This window comes from Chiloscyllium plagiosum, unplaced genomic scaffold (genome assembly GCF_037043375.1).
Source record: "Chiloscyllium plagiosum isolate Xiang-an unplaced genomic scaffold, Cpla_swu_hap1 HiC_scaffold_29, whole genome shotgun sequence".
Classification (NCBI taxonomy): Eukaryota; Metazoa; Chordata; class Chondrichthyes; order Orectolobiformes; family Hemiscylliidae; genus Chiloscyllium; species Chiloscyllium plagiosum.
In genome coordinates, this window is record NW_028270167.1 from 21,493,665 (window position 1) to 21,512,433 (window position 18,769).

An 18,769-nucleotide genomic window follows, 5' to 3' on the forward strand; every position below is an offset into this window, starting at 1 on the left:
GTGAGGGAATTGTCACATCAGTGATTAAAATCAATTCCCATAACAATTCAGAAGTCATTCAAAATTGCAAACATACTAACTTAAATAAAAAAAAGGATAAGTAGATAAAGTCACTTGAGAGCCACTTTAGTTTTTCACATGGGACCAAGTAATTTGGTTCTGTTAAGTCAAGCATCATTCCATAATTTTTAACAAACGGAAATTTTCATCTATGTGTTCAAAGGAGATTCTAATTTTTCAGATAGTCAAGCAGTTGGAAGATTGCCATTAAAGAAGCAAATGTCGATCTATTGAGTCATATATGTGATTTGAAGTTTGGGTTATGTCCCACTTTATGTTTTGAACAAACCTTACCAACTAGCAAAATGAACTATCTATTGATGTTGCAATGTGTCACCATCACGTTTTACTACAATATCAATTTTTACAGTTCTGAAGGAGCACTGGACCCAAAACGTTAACTCTGTTTTCTCTCCAAAGATGCTGCCAGACCTGTTGAATTTCTGCAGCAACTTCTGTTTTTGTATCAAGTGTTACTATTTCTTTCTGTCTGGATGTGTGCTCTATCAGGCTGATGATGGAGTCACACTTTTCCAATTCCATTAGTAGGAATGTAAAAATAGTAAAATCTATTTCACCCGTGAGTGGACTCCTTCCAGAGAACATTTCCGATTTCTTTCTTGGACTCAATTCCAGAGAAAAATGTGTATGTGAATTTTACAAATTGCTGGGTAACTAAATGAAATAGCAGAACATCTATTGAATATCTTGTCTCCAACACTCAAATTCTTGTTAAGCAAGGGGACGAAAGGTTATGAGAGGTAAGCAGGAATATGGATTTGAAGGGTGATGCAGGCTGAAAGGACTGAATGCCATACTCCTTAATCTGTATGTTCGTACATCTGTTAATGTGCTCATAAATACATGTAAATAGTTAGATTATTAGACTAAACTCACAATAGAGTGCAAGGTCTATAACTTTATTCATCTAAATCTTAACTAAGCTTTTAAAAGGTTCATTGGTATCATCTCTTGCTTGTTCCCTCATTCCTTTCTGATCCTCCGTTTACTAGCTTCCTGCTAAAAATGTGTTCTCTTCAATATTTTAAATGCAGGGGTGAAATTTGATTCCAGGCTACCTAAAAATTCACAGTTCAATAATTAATTCAACAAAGGAACTTTTCTGGCTTCTTCCACTTGTGCCTATTGAGCTACACCAGACCAGGTTTTAATCAGGCATTCTGCTCTGAGCCACAGCAGCAGCGCAGTGTTACAATTGAACTTTACTCTCTCCACCGAGGCAGTACACAAATGCTCAAGTCTTCAAAGTCTTGAGTATTAAAATAATGCTGCATTGCAGGAGATAATATATATCAGATGGGATACTAAATCTAGGCCCACTCCATCATCAACATTGGCTGTCAAATAGCTGCATTCTGTGAGTATTTGCGATGAATTAAGATCATAAAACCATTGGGTCATGATTCTGAAGGGCAGCATTTGATATACGTAGTAGTTAATAATTTTTGTCGCATTGTCTGACCAAGGATCCGCATTTTCAGAAAAGTCCCCTAAAGTGAGCAAATATGAGAATATGTGGAAGTTCAGGTCACCCTCCAAGATAGAATGTGAAATCCAAGGAGTTAGAGGTGGGGTGAATAGAAAAGAGATAAGCTTATATTTACATAGCACCTTTCACATGATGACATTATTTTTTGTTATTCATTTACAGGATGATGGCATTGCTGGCTAAGCTAGCAGTTATTGCCCATCCCTAATTGCCCACAATGCAGTTTAGAATGAACAGCAAAGTTATTTGTCAGGTGTCATATTTCGGTAAAAACAATGACTGCAGATGCTGGAAACCAGATTCTGGATTAGTGGTGCTGGAAAAGCACAGCAGTACAGGCAGCATCCGAGGAACAGGAAAATTGACATTTTGGGCAAAAGCCCTTCATCAGGAATACAGACAGTTGTATTCCTGATGAAGGGCTTTTGCCCGAAACATCGATTTTCCTGCTCCTCGGATGCTACCTGAACTGCTGTGCTTTTCCAGCACCACTAATCCACAATCTGGTGTCATATTTAGGTCAGGGCAGGTAGGAATTACGCATTGGAATATCTTAACAATATAGCCACAGCATAGACTAATATAATCATCTATTATTCCAAACACAATTTAATTGTGAATGCTCTGAATTTTTAACAGTGAAACCCTTTCACCAACAGTAACTGTTAGGCTTTTGAAGCTTATCTCTACCTTGAAGAAGATGCCAAGTACACAGTTTCTCACATTAAAAGCTTTGCTCCTGCTTTATGTCTCATTAGTTACCTATTCAGTGCACACCATTGGACTTTGAGTCAGAAGGTTATGCATTCAAATCTAACTTCAAAATAATAATACAAAACCTAGAGCTGCTTTCTAATTGTAATGCAAGGTGTCTGATTTACATACATATTAATATCATTTTTTTTGGATTTTTGAATTTTGAATGAGTGGCCTATGGGTTTTTTGTGTCTGAAGGAATTAAATGATTAAATTGTTCATATTTTTCTGTAGCCTTAGGGATTTTGTTTTTTAAAAAATACACACTGAGAATGATAGACAGTTCCAGTAAGCTAATGGGAATTTTATGATATTAAAAGAGTTTACAGAGTGAATAAAGTAAATGGCATTGTGTATTGTGCTTACAGATAGAATATTCTGGAATTGTTTTTATGAACTTGGGGAACACCCTTAGCTTGGGGAAATTAAAGCTTTTTAATTTCAATTTAGGACAGATTGCAGAAACCTTGGCTGAAGGTGGATAAGTAAAATACATGCTTTTTAGAAAGGGAAATTGTTTAGAACTGTAAGAAAGAGGTTCCCTTAATAGAAGGAGTTTAGTTTAAAAGCTCCAGTCCTGAAGTATTGGGTTAAAAACCTGTAGGGGTATTTGGAGACAGGAAAATCTATAGCTCAATTGTATAAAGACTGCAAGGAGAAGTTAGCTGATTCGTAAAATAGGGCATTGAAGCCACAGTTAAACTAAGCCTGAAATAGATGGGAATCCACTCTGGTTTGAGTGCTTAAAAGTCCTTTTTCGTGACTTGTGGGAATGTAATTTATTGTATGCTTCTAAAATTTTTAAATTTTGTTATATGTAAATACTTTGCCACCTGGGTGGAATGATGGCTCAGTGGTTAGCACTGCTGCCTCACAGCACCAGGGTCCCAGGTTCGACTCCAGCCTTGGGCAACTGTCTGTGTGGAGTTTGCACATTCTCCCCATGTCTGTGTGGGTTTCCTCTGGGTGCTCTGGTTTCCTCCCAAAGTCACAAAGATGTGCAGGTTATGTGAATTGGCCACGCTAAATTGCCCATAGGTTAGGTGCATTAGTCAGAGGGAAATGAGTCTAGGTGGGTTACTCTTTGAAGGGTTGGTGTGGACTTGTTGGGCCGAAGGCCTGTTTCCACACTGTAGAGAATCTATTCTATGTTATCTTCATTTCTTTAGTATCATCTTCATGTTAAAACTGAATCTGAAATGAGTCGAGAGTGTGGTGTTGGAAAAGCACAACAGGTCAGGCAGCATCCAAGGAGCACGAGAATCGATGTTTCTGGCAAGAGCTCTTCATCAGGAATTCTTGATGAAGGGCTCTTGCCCAAAACAACGATGCTCCTGCACCTCGGATGCTGCCTGACCTGTTGCGTTTTACCAGCACTACAGTCTCGTCTCTGATCTCCAGCATCTGCAGTCCTCACTTTCTCCTAGTTGAATCTGCAATGATACATGCTTTGCTTCAGTAGAAGACAACCCTGTTAAAACCAACTAAAATACGTGATCTATCAAGCTAAACAGCATATGCGATTAGATTTGTTCAGTAGTAACATTAGCTAGGATTATTATACTATGTAATAACTACAGTCCCAGTGGCAATAACTTTCCTCTGAAATCTTAAATGAAGTTGCCCTCTGTCCCCTCCAGCAACATAAAGTATATCAGAGCAATATAACAAAGCTATATTGTTTTGATTTTTCCAAGTGTATTGGCAAATAATTTTTCATTGAGCAACATCATTATACAACTTAAACAGTTGATATCACATTTCTGTTGGTACCTTGTCGCCAAAGATGCCACAAAGACATGATATGGTGAGATATACTGATGATCTGTCACCATCATCCTGTGTCCTCATGTTAGCTTCCACAAATTAGGACAATATGTGTGTTATATGGCACTGAAGAATGCAATTAAACTTTTGTTACACCAACTAATTCCTGATTAAAGGCTTAAGCCCGAAACGTTGATTGTCCTGCTCCTCGGACGCTGCCTGACCTGCTGTGCTTTTCCAGCACCACATCCTCAAATCTGATCTCCAACATCTGCAGTCTTCACTTTCCCCTTACACTAACTAATACCTACATACTTACATTATGATTACAGGCAACTACGCCCTTCGATTTAAGCTATGCAATTCAGAATTACTATAGTACACTTTCCTCAGCATTTCATGCTGCAAGAGGACAGAGCTCAGGAGGATAGAGACTGCCATTAGACCATATGTTATTATATAGTGTTAACATCATAAGCATGTATCTTAAAAAAGTATATTGCTCATCAGCTGTGAGACTGTACATAATATCTCCTTTCAACAAAGAAATGAAATCACAGACAGGTATATACGATTATACATTGGCATGAGTCATCAATTAAACTATTGTACAGACATGTAAAAACAAAGTTAACTAGATCAATAAGTCAAATATCAATAGAACATTTTGGAGGTTTGACACTTCATCTTGATCTGGTGAACATATACCCTTCTGGATTGTTTTGTTTTATTCTTGGTTGCTCTTGGCTGAAAGTTTGCTTCTCTTGCTCCTGGTTGCTGTTATCCAGTATCGTCACACACATCATCAAAGGAGTTTTCTTGCTCTCTCTGTGTGCATGATTGGCAAATCATGTGGGTGCCTGTGATTGTAATGTAGGTATGTAGATACTCAGTTCTGTAATAAACATTTGATTGTGTTCTTCAGTACAATGTGACCCACACCTTGTCCTAGCTTTTGGAACATGAGTATCACAGTACCATACATTGATACTGTGTGAAGGCTTCTGTTCCTTCACACTGTAGCCCATGAACAGTTATGAATTCATATGACTGATTGTATAGCTTAGAGAATTTTGATATTATCCTGGTATTTGTGACTGGATTTCAGACTCATGTCTGTCTAGCTGCATATTTGCAGTAGTTCTCCAGCTATTCACTGGTCATACATCTCTTTCATCCTACCTTGTTATAGAGTCATAGAGATGTACAGCATGGAAACAGACCCTTCGGTCCAACCCGTCCATGCCGACCAGATATCCCAACCCAATCTAGTTCCACCTGCCAGTACCTGGCCCATATCCCTCCAAACCCTTTCTATTCATATACCCATCCAAATGCCTCTTAAATGTTGCAATTGAACCAGCAAAGTCGTTAGACAATTAATCACTAAGTAAGTTTGTTTGCATCTGCCTTTAACCATACGTTGCGCTGGAGACAGTTGGTCCTTCACCAATAGTGTTGCAGGAAAATGGAGTAATGCAAAAATCTTGTTTTGCTTCTCAACCTTTGATAAGCATGGATTTGAAAGTACGTACCATACATTCTGCTAGACTCTTGAGTCTGGAGAGTGGGGCGAAGACATAAAATGGGTCACTCTCCCACTTAATAGCTATCTTGGAGTGGTTTGTTAGTGAACTATGTTCCGTTGTCCAATAATATCCGCACCAGTATGCCAAAGAAGTAGATAATGGTGGTCATTATTATAAAGATGTTATGTTATAAATGATCGAACAGTGGAAAATATGGAGAAATAATCTGTCACAAAGCTACAATTTTCCCATGCATCAAGAATAAGTGCATTGCTATATTTGGCAAAGAGTGACTGGAACATCATGTTGATGCAGCAACTCCTTCTACCACTGATATTGATAGCTTTGTCAGCCTCACATATATTTACGAGTGACTGAATATCCTGATTCATTCCTGTCCAGAGTAGAGAAAGCCATCTTGTGCATTTAATACCATGTGTCCCTAGTGTAACATGCCATGTTATCTTTCTGTAGTCTTTTTTGTATTTGAATTTATTTTCTATCAAAAATGGCTTACCATGATATAACAAGTTCATCCCTGTTTGGCCAAAATGAGCAAATGTTCTCAAGAACATCCTTAATACTCTCAGGCCATCCTTGAATAATCATCTTTTGCAACTCTTCAAATTGCTTATCGCAAAAAAAATGAGGTTGAAAGTTGTCGTAAGATCAGGTCTGCACCAGGGTGTTATTATTGAGCAGCTTTATTGAACGTACAGGAGACTGTAAGAGAGGACATCTTTTGATGCTTAGGGAATTAAGTCCCAGTTCCATTGATCTGACATTAGTAGAACATAGCACTTTTTGTACATACACAGTAGCTATTTATAAAGATACAGTTAACCTTATCCTCTACAATGACCTTAATATGATCTTGTGCTTTCCAATATGGGTGTAGAGTCAACAAATATTTACTGCTTGTGGATCATTAACAGCAGTTATTAGCTGACAACACAATGAAGTACTAGCATGAAGGATTGCTTTGGGTGTAATAGTGATCTGGGCACTAATTGATTCAAAAATATTCATAAAATTTCCACTCATTTTCAAAATGCTAAATGCTGAATCTGTCATGAAGCAGTACAGCCAGGCAATCCACCATCTGTGAGTAATGCAGTTTTAAATTATTGAAAAATTACTTTTGAAAAATGTACAGAACTATTTGTTAGTTTTACCTCGGTATTATCACATTACTGTTTGTGGCAGTTTGCTGTGTGCATTTTGGCTGCTGTGTTTCTAACCTCAAAAAGTGCTCCATTGATGGTAAAGCACTTACAGACATCTGGCAGTCATAATTAGTGCTGTATAAATGCAAATGTGTCATTCTTTTTACCGCAGCCAGTTTTTTAGTCAATTAAAACTAAAATTAGTTTACTAATGCATTTCAATTAGTGTGTTTGTGTCCCAAAGACGGTGCTAAGTTTTTAGAACCTCCTCAAAAGGCTTTAAAAACAAACTCCCACTGGTGAATAATTCATCCTGGGTTAGGGGTGGGGAGGGGGGGCGTGGTGGGGAGGATGGTGAGGTGATGTCATGATGGCAAGGCAGCTTTGAATGCAAAAGTTTTAATCATGGTACAAAACAAATGACAAAAATTGATATGCATCGCGTATCATTTGTTCTATTACTGCAGAACTTTTTGGCAGATTGCGCAGGAAAACAAAAGGAACTTGAGAGAACCTCCATTGCATTTGCTGATATCAATAATGCTTCCCAACATGTACATCACACACACTGATTCATCACATTTGGGTTTTTTTTTCTTTTGTTCTGGACGTTAATGATTCAAAAATCTTTCTGAACTTAATAAGCCATTTTTAATGCATCCTTATTACTTGTCGAAGTGTTCCTATTCAATTGTTCTTCCAATTTTGAAAGCTGAAGTATGTACCCTTGTCATGATAGTTAATATTGAGCTGCTTCAAAACTACCTTTAATAACTCAGGGACCAGAGGCTTCAAAGAGCCTGTCGTGGTGCCATTATACAATATAAGGCTGCTTTCTCTTTTGGAATGCATATCTATTTGCTCAAAGTGAAGATACTTGCTAAACAAGAAACAACCATACTGTTCAATTTTGTCACTAGCAATCTACTGGTATTAAGACGCGGGCGGGGATTGTGTTCAAATCCTACCATTGGGGTGCAGTTTGAATTCAAATCAATAAATCTGGAAATGAAAAAATATGATCTTGGTGAAGGTGACCATGAAAATATCATCAATTGTTGTAAAAAAATTCCATCTGGTTCACTGATATCCTTTTCGAGAAATAAATCTAGAATTGTTGATTTGGCTTGTATCTGACTCAGATCCATAGCAATTTGTTTGACTATTAACTGTTCTCAAAGGCATGGATGGACAACAAGCACTGTCTTCCCAGCAGGGTTGAAGTCCCATGAAAGATAAAACAAAAATCTCTTGTGCTTAATTTAATTTGCAGAGCTAGGTTGAAAACTTTTCGCATTGTTTTAATATACAACTTACCTTATGGATTACTTCCATTTGCTGCAAATGTTTGTGTTGGTTAAGTATAATGGTTGCTAGTGATTTTGTTTTCACTACTGAAACACATAGAACAAAAAATGTTTGAAGCTATGTCGTAACAAATAAGGTTTTAAAATGTTTACTTTGGCCAATTTGTCAACAGCAACAGGAGCAAGTGAAACAATGATATGACTATGGCAATTAGTCAATATACACACAATTCATTCCGTTTTCAGTAAGCAGTGGCATGACATTATTTCTATCTCACCACAAGGACCATATTATCCAAGGACATCATTTCCAAGGAATGGTCCAACCTTGACTCTAGTATTTTAAGCAACACACTGTGGGACATATGTAAAGGTATCAGAGAACGTAGACACCAAGAAAGATACAGAGAGTTTTATGAGCTACCCCACCAACACGTATACCCATGGGAAATCTAAAGATTCTGCCCAATGTATGTGCAGCCACAGAAACTAGTCATTCTGCTCATCTCAGTCATGCTGGTGTTTATGTTTCATATTCAACTTACACCCAACCCTATCAACACATCAGCATAGAAATTACAGATTAATGCAGTACTGACCATGATACTATTCTGGGATAGTGTAGGGGGACGACTTGAGAATAGTTCACAAGTTGGCGCAACATCGAGGGCCGAAGGGCCTGTTCTGCGTTGTGTTGTTCTATGTTCTTAATTTAGAAGACAGCCATTACGTTTGGTCTTTCATGTAGTTCATTCTAAAATCTTATCACTTTGTTGCATATAAGATGCCTTTTCTCCTGTGACACTTTTCCTAATCAACTTAAATCTGTACCCTTTGGCTTTTGACTTCATAGCCACTGGAAACAGTTTCTCATTTGTTACAATCAGATCCCATTGTGATCATAATGGACTTGTTTTACTGTCAGTAAACCACAGGAAATTACTAATTCATCAATGCCTTAAGTAGTTTGAGAGTAAGACAAACTACTTAAGGCATTAAGGCACAGTGGCTAGCACTGCTACCTACCACGCCAGAGACCCGGGTTCAATTCCCGCCTCAGGCGACTGACTGTGTGGAGTTTGCACGTTCTCCCCGTGTCTGCGTGGGTTTCCTCCGGTTTCCTCCCACAGTCCAAAGACCTGCAGGTCAGGTTAATTGGCCGTGCTAAATTGCCCTTAGTGTTAGGTAAAGGGGTAAATGTAGGGGTCTCGGTGGGCTGCGCTTTGGCGGGTCAGTGTGGATTTGTTGGGCCGAAGGGCTTGTTTCCACACTGTAATGTAATCTAATCTAATCTAAATGTTGGATTAGTGAAGGAGGCAAGAAGATCAAGCATAGATAGAGTGGCTAATATTTCCACATGGTTTTTTGGCTATGCTAGAGTACTCACAGCCATTACCATCCTGATAATTTGTCAGGCAGCAGCCAAGGAACAGGAGAATCGATGTTTCGGGCATAAACCCTTCTTCAGGAATGAGGAAAGTGTGTCCAGCAGGCTAAGATAAAAGGTAGGGAGGAGGGACTTAGGGGAGGGGCGTTTCCTCATTTCCCCTCCCCCCACCTTGTCTCAGTCAAATCCCTCGAACTCAGCACCGCCTTCCTAACCTGCAATCTTCTTCCTGACCTCTCCGCCCCCACCCCCACTCCGGCCTATCACCCTCACCTTGACCTCCTTCCACCTATCGCATTTCCAACGCCCCTCCCCCAAGTCCCTCCTCCCTACCTTTTATCTTAGCCTGCTGGACACACTTTCCTCATTCCTGAAGAAGGGCTCATGCCCGAAACGTCGATTCTCCTGCTCCTTGGATGCTGCCTGACCTGCTGCGCTTTTCCAGCAACACATTTTCAGCTCTGATCTCCAGCATCTGCAGTCCTCACTTTCTCCATCCTGACAATTTATCTTGTACAATTATGTCTAAATGAATCATCACTTAAACAGTTAAATATGATGAAATCTGTTGAGGTTGTAAAAATAAAGTAAATTTCAGGTTGAAATTTTCTACAGATGTGAGTCCTTGCATATGTCTCAATCTTTTTTTTGTCACGCAGTTTTAAGGAATTGAGTCGTCACAAATTATCGATTTTGCTTCATGGACATAAGCAAGATATTGGAAATCCATGTTGTTTCTGTCTGCATCTTAAAGATAATTGATTCAGCTGACTAAATTATAAATGCAGATGTTTCCCATACCATAGGTTTGTAGATGAATTAGAATCAAACAAAATAGAAATTACAACAATTTTCTATATTTTGCTTTTTCTAATCATTCTTCCATGGGATGTGGAAGTCACTAGCAAGTCCAGCATTTGCTGTCCATTGCCAATTTTCCTTGATCTGTGTGACTTTCCAGGTCATTAGAGAGCAGTTAGGATTAACCACATGAATGTTTTCAAGGAGCAAGAACATGCAGTTCTTAGAGATAAAGGGATCAAAGGGTGTGGGGATAACCAGGATACTCAGTTGGATGATCAGCCATGATCATACTGAATGCAGGACCAGACTCAAAGGGCTGAATGGCTTACTCCTGCTCCTATTTACCATGTTCCTGTGTATCCAGGAGAAGGAGAAGTGGGTGGATGGTGACACTAAATTGGGACTCTAATCTAACAACTACAGCATGTGCCAGCTGCCTCCACAGCAAAATCCCTGGTCTTCAATTGGTTGAGGGGGAAGCTACTGTCAGATTCATGCCATCAGTCATAGTCACAGTTCACACACAGTCCGAGGCTTCACCTTGCTTATAGACCACTTGGTCACTTGCAGTTGGGGGATCTGTCCTGATACAGTCCAGGGAATGGTCAATCGAGTGGGGTCAGCACAACAGTTGAGGGAACCCATTTATCATCAGTCAGTGGTCAAGGGTCTAAGTTGTAATATCCAGGAGGCTGCTCATCGAATTTGGTCAGAGACCTCAGGTGAATGCACTCCCGGCAGGTTCATCCATCGAATGCTCCAGAGTGTGCAAGATGGCTGTGAGGTTGTATGGGCAGCAAGGGAATTACAGTGGCAGAGTCAGCAGTGTTAGGGTAAACGTAGGCATTTCAGGAGCTGAGAAAAAAGATATTACTGGGGAGAAAGTCGAGGTGAATGAGTGGTATGTGGTACAACATTGGAGGACCTGGTAGGCCCTGGACGTGGGGCTTTAGTCATACACCATCACTGTGGCTTCACAGAAGGAGCATAGAGGAGTAGGGTCAGCATCATTAAGGTGTAATGCTGAGCTTTAGATGGCAGGGAGGAGAGATAGAGGTGAAGTTCAGTGTGGAGGGACGAAGGGGCTGGGTAAGTTTAGGCTGTCAGTTCAGTATCAGGTAAAAAGATGCTCTTGGAGCACCTGACAACCAGACAAGGCTTAGTGACCATAAAACCGTGAGACATAGGAGCAGAAATTAGGCCATTCAGCCCATCGAGTTAGCTCTGCCATTCAATCATGATCTCCTTGATACTGAAGAACTTATCTATTTCAGTCTTAAGTATACTCAATGGCCTGGCATCCACAGCCTTTTGAGGTGATGAATTCCACAGAACCACCACTCTCTGGCTGAAGAGGTTTCTCCTTATCTCAGTAATAAAAGGTCTTCCCTTTACTCTAAGGCTGTGCCCTCAGGTCCTGGTATCTCCTACCAATGGAAACATCTTCCCAACATCTACTCTGTCAAGTCATTCAGTATTCTGTATGTTTCAATTAGATCCCCCTCTCATTCTTCTAAACTTGACTGAGTATAATCCCAGAGTCCTCAAATGATCCTGATATATTAAGCTTTTCATTCCTGGACCATTCTTGTGAACCTCCTCTGAGCTTGCTCCAGGGCCAGTCCATCCTTCCTGAGATACGGAGCGCAAAACTACACACAATACTCCAAATGTGGTCTGACCAGACCAACATAGAGCCTCAGAAGTACATCCTTGCCTTTATATTCAAGTTCTCTCTAAATAAATGTCACCACTGTATATGCCTTCCTAACTATTGACTCAACCTGCAAGTTTACCTTGAGAGAATCCTGGACAAGAACTCCCAATTGTCTTTGCACTTCAAACTTTGGCATTTTCTCCCCATTTAGAAAATAGTCCATGTCTCTATTTTTCCTACCAAAGTGCATGACTTCACACTTTCCCACGTTGTACTTCATCTGCCACTTCGTTGCCCACTCTCCTAACCTGTCCAAATCTTCTGCAGCCTCCCCACCTCCTCAATGCTACCTGGCCCTCTACCCAGCTTGTATCATCTGCAACTTTAGACAGAATGCCCTCAGTGCCTTCATCGAGATCGTTAATGTATAAAGTGAAATGTTGTGGTGCCAACACTGAGCCTTACAGAACACCACTTGTCACTGGCTGCCATCCTGAGAAGGACCCTTTCACCCCCACTCTCTGCTTTCTGCTAGACAGCCAAGCTTCTATCCATGCTAGTACTTTGCCTCTGGCACCATGGGCCCTTATCTTACTCAGTAGCCTCCTGTACAGCACCTTGTCAAAGGCCTTTATGAAGTCCAGGTAGATAACATACATTGGATCTCTTTGGTAATCTGCCCTTACTTCCTCAAATAATTTGAGCAGATTCACCAGGCATGGTCTCCCCTTGATGAAACCATGTTGGCTTTGCCCTACTTTACCATGCACTTCCAAGTATTCAGAAAGCTCATCCTTCACAATAGATTCCAGGACCTTATCCATGACTGAAGTTAGGCTAATCCGTTTGTAATATTCTGTTTTCTGCCTTACTCCCTTTTTAAACAGAGGCATCATGTTAGCAATTTTCCAGTCCTCTGCGACCTTCCCTGATTCTAGCAATTCCTGAAAGATCACCACTATCTCTTCAGTTATCTCCCTTAGAACTCTGGGGAGTAGTCTATCTGCTCCAAGTGATTTATCCACCTTCAGGCCATTCAGCTTTTGTAGCAGCTTCTACTTGGTGATGGCCATCATACTCAGCTCTTCCTCTCATTCTCTTGAATTTTTGGGACATTACTCATATCCTTCCCGTACCATGCTTCTTTCTCTGCAGTATCTCCTGAATTACTCCCAGAAATTCCTGCCATTGCTATTCCACTATCTTTCCTGCTAGGCTCCTCTCCCAGTTAATTCTACCTAGCTCCTCCCTCATGCCTCTATGGTTGCCTTTATTCAGCTATAATACTGTTGCCTCTGATTCTATTTTCTCCCTCTCAAATTACAGAGTAAATTCAGTCATATTATGATCACTACCTCCTAAAGGTTCCTTCACCTTAAGCTCCCTTATCACGTCTGCCTCATTGCACAACACTAAATCGACTATTGCCTGTTCTCTAATGAGCTCCACCACAAGCTGCTCCAAAAAATCATCTTGCAGACATTCCACTAATTTCTCTTTTTACAATTCACTACTGACCTGGTCTTCCCAGTCCACCCGCGAATTGAAATCCCCCATGATCACTGTAACTTTGCCTTTCCTACACATCTTTTCTATCTCCTGGGTTATCTTGCACCGCAGCTCCTGACTACTGTTTGGAGGCCTATACACAAATCCAACTTTTTTTTTTATCTTTGTGGTTCCTCAAATTCTACCCACACAGAGTCTGTAAAGGCAACCCCACCCCCTCTGCCCACCTGCCTATCTTTTTGATAAGGTGTATATCCTTGAATTTTCAGCTGCCAATCCTGATCCCCTTGCACCCACATCTCCATGATGCTCACTACATCATATCTGCCAATTTCAATCTGCGCCACAAGCTCATTTACCTTATTCCTTATACTATGTGCATTCAGATACAACACCTGCATTAACCGTCCCTTGTCTCATTGTCATTCGTTTGGCCAGTGTGTTTGAAGTTTGATTGCTAATCCTTTCCATACACTCTGTCTTATTTGTGTCTGTGCTGGAGACTTGAATAACCTCTCCTGAGTTCTGCACTCTTACCTCCTCCTTTAATTCGGGTTTTCAATTTCCCCTGTAACTGAACTCGGGTAGGTGGTGTATCAGTGCTGACTCTCCCTTCTTGATGATATTGGGTGGCTATTCAGCCAATTCTGGAAACTTTGAAATTGTCCCCTGCATGCCACGATCTGAATCATTAATATATTTCAGCAAATAAGAATCTTAATACCGACCCTTGAGGAACACGACTACAAAGATAAATCCAGCCTGAAAAATATTTATTAACCATTACTCTCTAATTCCTATCACTTAGTCAAACTCTGAATGTCCCTTTTATTCCATGAGCTCTGTCTTTGTCCACAAGTATTTTGTATGGCGATGTATCAAATGCCTTTTGGACATCCATTTACACTGCATCAACAGCCTTGCACTCATTAACCCACTCTGCTACCTTTTCAAAAAAATTGCAGCAAGTTAGTTAAACAATCATTTTCATTTAGAAATCCATGCTGGCTCTCCTTATTTAACCTAGATTTGTCTATGTAATTATTTGTTCTATTCAGAATTATTGTTTCTATAAGTTTTCATGTATGGAATTTAAACTGACTGGTCTTATGCTTACTATCCTTTTTTAAATATGTTTGGAATTCTCCAGATCTAGATCTCCAGTGTAAGGAATATTGAAAAACTAAGGACAATGCCTCCACAATTTCCACTCACTTCCTTCAATATCCTTGCATGCATTTCATCCACTCAGAGTGCTGTGTCAAATTTAATTACTGAGAGATTATCCAATATCTCCTGTTTATCAACTTTGAATCATTCCAGTGACTGAATTTGGTCCTGTCACAAGGGCTTCCATAGTATAGAGTCATAGAAATGTACAGCATGGAAACAGACCCTTCAGCCAAACCCGTCCATGCCGACCACATATCCTAACACAATCTAGTCCCACCTGCCAGCGCCGGCCTATATTCATCCAAATCGTTCCTATTCATATATCCATCCAAATGCCTCTTAAATGTTGCAATTGTACCAGCCTCCACCACATCCTCTGGCAGCTCATTCCATACACGTACCACCCTCTGCGTGAAAAAGTTGCCCCTTAGATCTCTTTTATATCTTTCCCCTCTCACTCTAAACCTATGTCCTCTAGTTCTGGACTCCCCGACCTCAGGGAAAAGACTTTGTCTATTTATCCTATCCATGCCCCTCATAATTTTGTAAACCTCTATAACGTCACCCCTCAGCCTCCGATGCTCCAGGGAAAACAGCCCCAGCCTGTTCAGCCTCTCCCTGTAGCTCAAATCCTCCAACCCTGGCAACATCCTTGTAAATTGTTTCTGAACCCTTTCAAGTTTCACAACATCTTTCCGAAAGGAAGGAGACCAGAATTGCACGCAATATTCCAACAGTGGCCTAACCAATGTCCTGTACAGCCTTAATATGACCTCCCAACTTCTGTACTCAATACTCTGACCAATAAAGGAAAGCATACCAAACGCCTTCTTCACTATCCTATCTACCTGCAACTTCAGTTTCAAGGAGCTATGAACCTGCACTCCAAGGTCTCTTTGTTCAGCAACACTCCCTAGGACTTACCATTAAGTGTATAAATCCTGCTCAGATTTGCTTTCCCAAAATGCAGCACCTTGCATTTATCTGAATTAAACTCCATCTGCCACTTCTCAGCCCATTGGCCCACTTGGTCAAGATCCTGTTGTAATCTGAGGTAACCCTCTTTGCTGTCCACGATACCTCCAATTTTGATGTCATCTGCAAACTTACTAACTTTACCTCTTAAGCTCGCATCCAAATCATTTATGTAAATGACAAAAAGTAGAGGGCCTAGCACTGGTCCTTGTGGCACTCCATTGGTCACAGGCCTCCAGTCTGAAAAACAACCCTCCACCACCACCCTCTGTCTTCTACCTTTTGAGCCAGTTCTGTTTCCTTAGTAAAGAAAGATATGAAATATTTATTTAACACCTCAGCAATATCCCCAATTCCATATGTAAATCCCCTTTTTGGTCTCTAATTGACCATAATCCTCCATTTATCTTCCTTTAATTGGTTATATACCTATAGAAGATTTTGTGATTTTATTTTATATTAGCGCCAGTCTTTTTTCATAATACGCAGTTAGCTTTTTCACCTCCCTTCTGAACTTTCTATATTCAGCTTGTCAATTGTGTTTACTACCTGACCCTTGTCATAAGCACACTCTTTTACCTTAATTTCATCTCCATTGTGATAAAGGCATCTCTGGATTTGCCTTGAAGAGATTAGACCGAATCTATGCTTCAGCCACCACATCTTTGAAGATCGGCTCATTGTTCAGCTGTAGTTTTTTTCCCCCATTAATCTTTGGTTCCAGTCTCTGGCCAGCTACATTCTTGCTTCTTGAAATTGGCTTTCCCCCAGGTCCTTACTCTGGATTTTTCATTATTCTTTCCATCATTATCGTAAAGTGGGGACTGTTCCTTTAATGGACCCAAATGGCCGTGACCTAATTGGCCCAACTCATTGCCAAGAACCAAATCTAGCAGTGCCTCCATTCCCAATGGGCCAGCCACACATTGTGGCAAAGATTCTCCTGAACTCAATGTAGAAACATTTGCCCTGATCTGCCTTCCCATTACCACAGTGTAAGTCTTCATTTGGATAACTGAAGTCCTCCATTATAAAACTGCATAATATTTGCACCTCTCTGTAACAACCCTGCAGATTTGTTCCACTATATCTTTCTCGCTTATAGGCTACACGCATCAGTGGAATTGCACCTGTTTTATTCCATAGGACTAGCGCAAATCAATTGTACCACTGAAGCCTTTGGCATTTCTTCTGCCATAACAATATTAAATATGACAGGGTGGAAAGACATCTTAGGGAGTGTCTTAAAAAGGCGAGTAATTAATCAATCTTACATAGCTTTTAACTTTTAATTGTTTTTTGTAGTGTGTGAGCATTGCTGCCTGGACCAGCATTTATTTTCCTTTCCTAATTGCCCTTGAGAAGGTAGTGGTGAGTTGTCTTCTTGAACCACAGCAGTCCATGTGGTGTTACATAGTTCACATAGCAACACTTACTACAGTTCGAAATTTGGTTGCATAGCTGGGGTGGAATGAGGATGAGATATACATTAATTAAAGGGAAGTTTTTATTTTACATAATTGCCAACTCATCCAGTGCTCTGCCAGATTGACACAATTCTACACCAGTTCCAAAAACAAGTTGCATTTATTCAGTGCAGGATCACCTTATTGGGATTGTATTATAGGCCCCCTAATAGTCAGAGGGAAATTGAGAAACAAACTTGTGAGGAGATCTCACCTATCTGTAAGAATAATAGGGTGGTTATGGTAGGGGATTTTAAGTTTCCAAACATAGACTGGGACTGCCATAGGGTGAAAGGTTTAGATGGAGAGGAATTTATTAAATGTGTACAAGACAATTTTCTGATTCAGTATGTAGATGTACCTAAAGGGAAGGTGCAAAACTTGACCTGCTCTTGGGAAATAAGGCAGGGCAGGTGACTCAGGTATCAGTGGGGGAGGACTTTGGGGCCAGCGACCGTAATTCTATCAGTTTTAAAATAATGGAAAAGGATAGACCAGATCTAAAAGTTCTAAATTGGAGAAAGGCCAATTTTAACAGTATTCGGCAAGAACTTTCGAAAGCTGATTAGGGGCAGATGTTTGCAGGTAAAAGGACGGCTGGAAAATGGGAAGCCTTCAGAAATGAGATAACAAGAATCCAGAGAAAGTATATTCCTGTCACGGTGAAAGGAAGGGCTGGTAGGTACAGGGAATGCTGGATGACGAAAGAAACTGAGGATTTGGTTAAGAAAAAGAAGGAAGCATATGTAAGGTATAGACAGGATAGATCGAGTGAATCCTCAGAAGAGTATAAAGAAAGTAGGAGTATACTTAAGAGGGAAATCAGAAGGGCAAAAAGGGGACATGAGATAGCTTTGGCAAAAAGAATTAAGGAGAATCCATTTTTACAAATACATTAAGGACAAAACGGTAACTGGGGAGAGAATAGGGCCCCTCAAAGATCAGCAAGGTGGTCTTTATGTGCAGCCACAGAAAATGGGGGAGATACTAATGAATATTTTGCATCAGTATTTACAGTGGAAAAGGATATGGACGATATAGACTGTAGGGAAATAGGTGGTGACATCTTGCAAAATGTCCATATTACAGAGGAGGAAGTGCTGGATGTCTTGAAACACATAAAAGTGGATAAATCCCCAGGACCTGATCAGGTGTACGCTAGAACTCTGTGGGAAGCTAGAGAAGTGATCGCTGGGGCCCTTGCTGAGGTATTTGTATCATCGATAGTCACAGGTGAGGTGTCGGAAGACTGGAGGTTGGCTAACGTGGTGCCACTGTTTAAGAAAGGTGGTAAGGTCAAGCCGGGGAACTATAGACCAGTGAGCCTGACGTCAGTGATGGGCAAGTTGTTGGAGGGAATCCTGAGGGACAGAATGTGCATGTATTTGGAAAGGCAAGGACTGATTCGGGATAGTCAACATTGCTTTGTGCGTGGGAAATCATGTCTCACAAACTTGATTGAGTTTTTTGAAGAAGTAACAAAGAAGATTGATGAGAGCAGAGCAGTAGATGTGATGTATATGGACTTCAATAAGGCATTCGACAAGGTTCCACATGGGAGACTGATTAGCAAGGTTAGATCTCATGGAATACAGGGAGAACTAGCCATTTGGATACAGAACTGGCTCAAAAGGTAGAAGACAGAGGGTAGTGGTGGAGGGTTGTTTTTCAGACTGGAGGTCTATGACCAGTGGAGTGCCACA

General features: G+C 40.5%; 1 protein-coding gene and 1 long non-coding RNA gene across 9 annotated transcripts in view; one reads left to right on the plus strand and one right to left on the minus strand.

The window, feature by feature from the left end:
• The window catches only part of LOC148142265 (uncharacterized), a 164,588-nt gene that overhangs the window by 56,848 nt on the left and 88,971 nt on the right, over positions 1-18,769 (minus strand). The window lies entirely within an intron of this gene.
• The window catches only part of LOC148142266 (indolethylamine N-methyltransferase-like), a 101,306-nt gene continuing 89,080 nt past the window's right edge, over positions 6,544-18,769 (plus strand). For all 8 annotated transcript variants that reach the window (XR_015751988.1, XR_015751987.1, XR_015751985.1 and 5 more), the window contains exon 1: positions 6,544-6,726. Coding sequence is in view for 3 of the 8 variants with exons in the window: in XM_087976407.1 (XP_087832533.1) it covers positions 6,674-6,726 (53 nt within the window). In the remaining 5 variants the exon portion in view is untranslated. The remainder of the gene's footprint in view (positions 6,727-18,769) is intronic.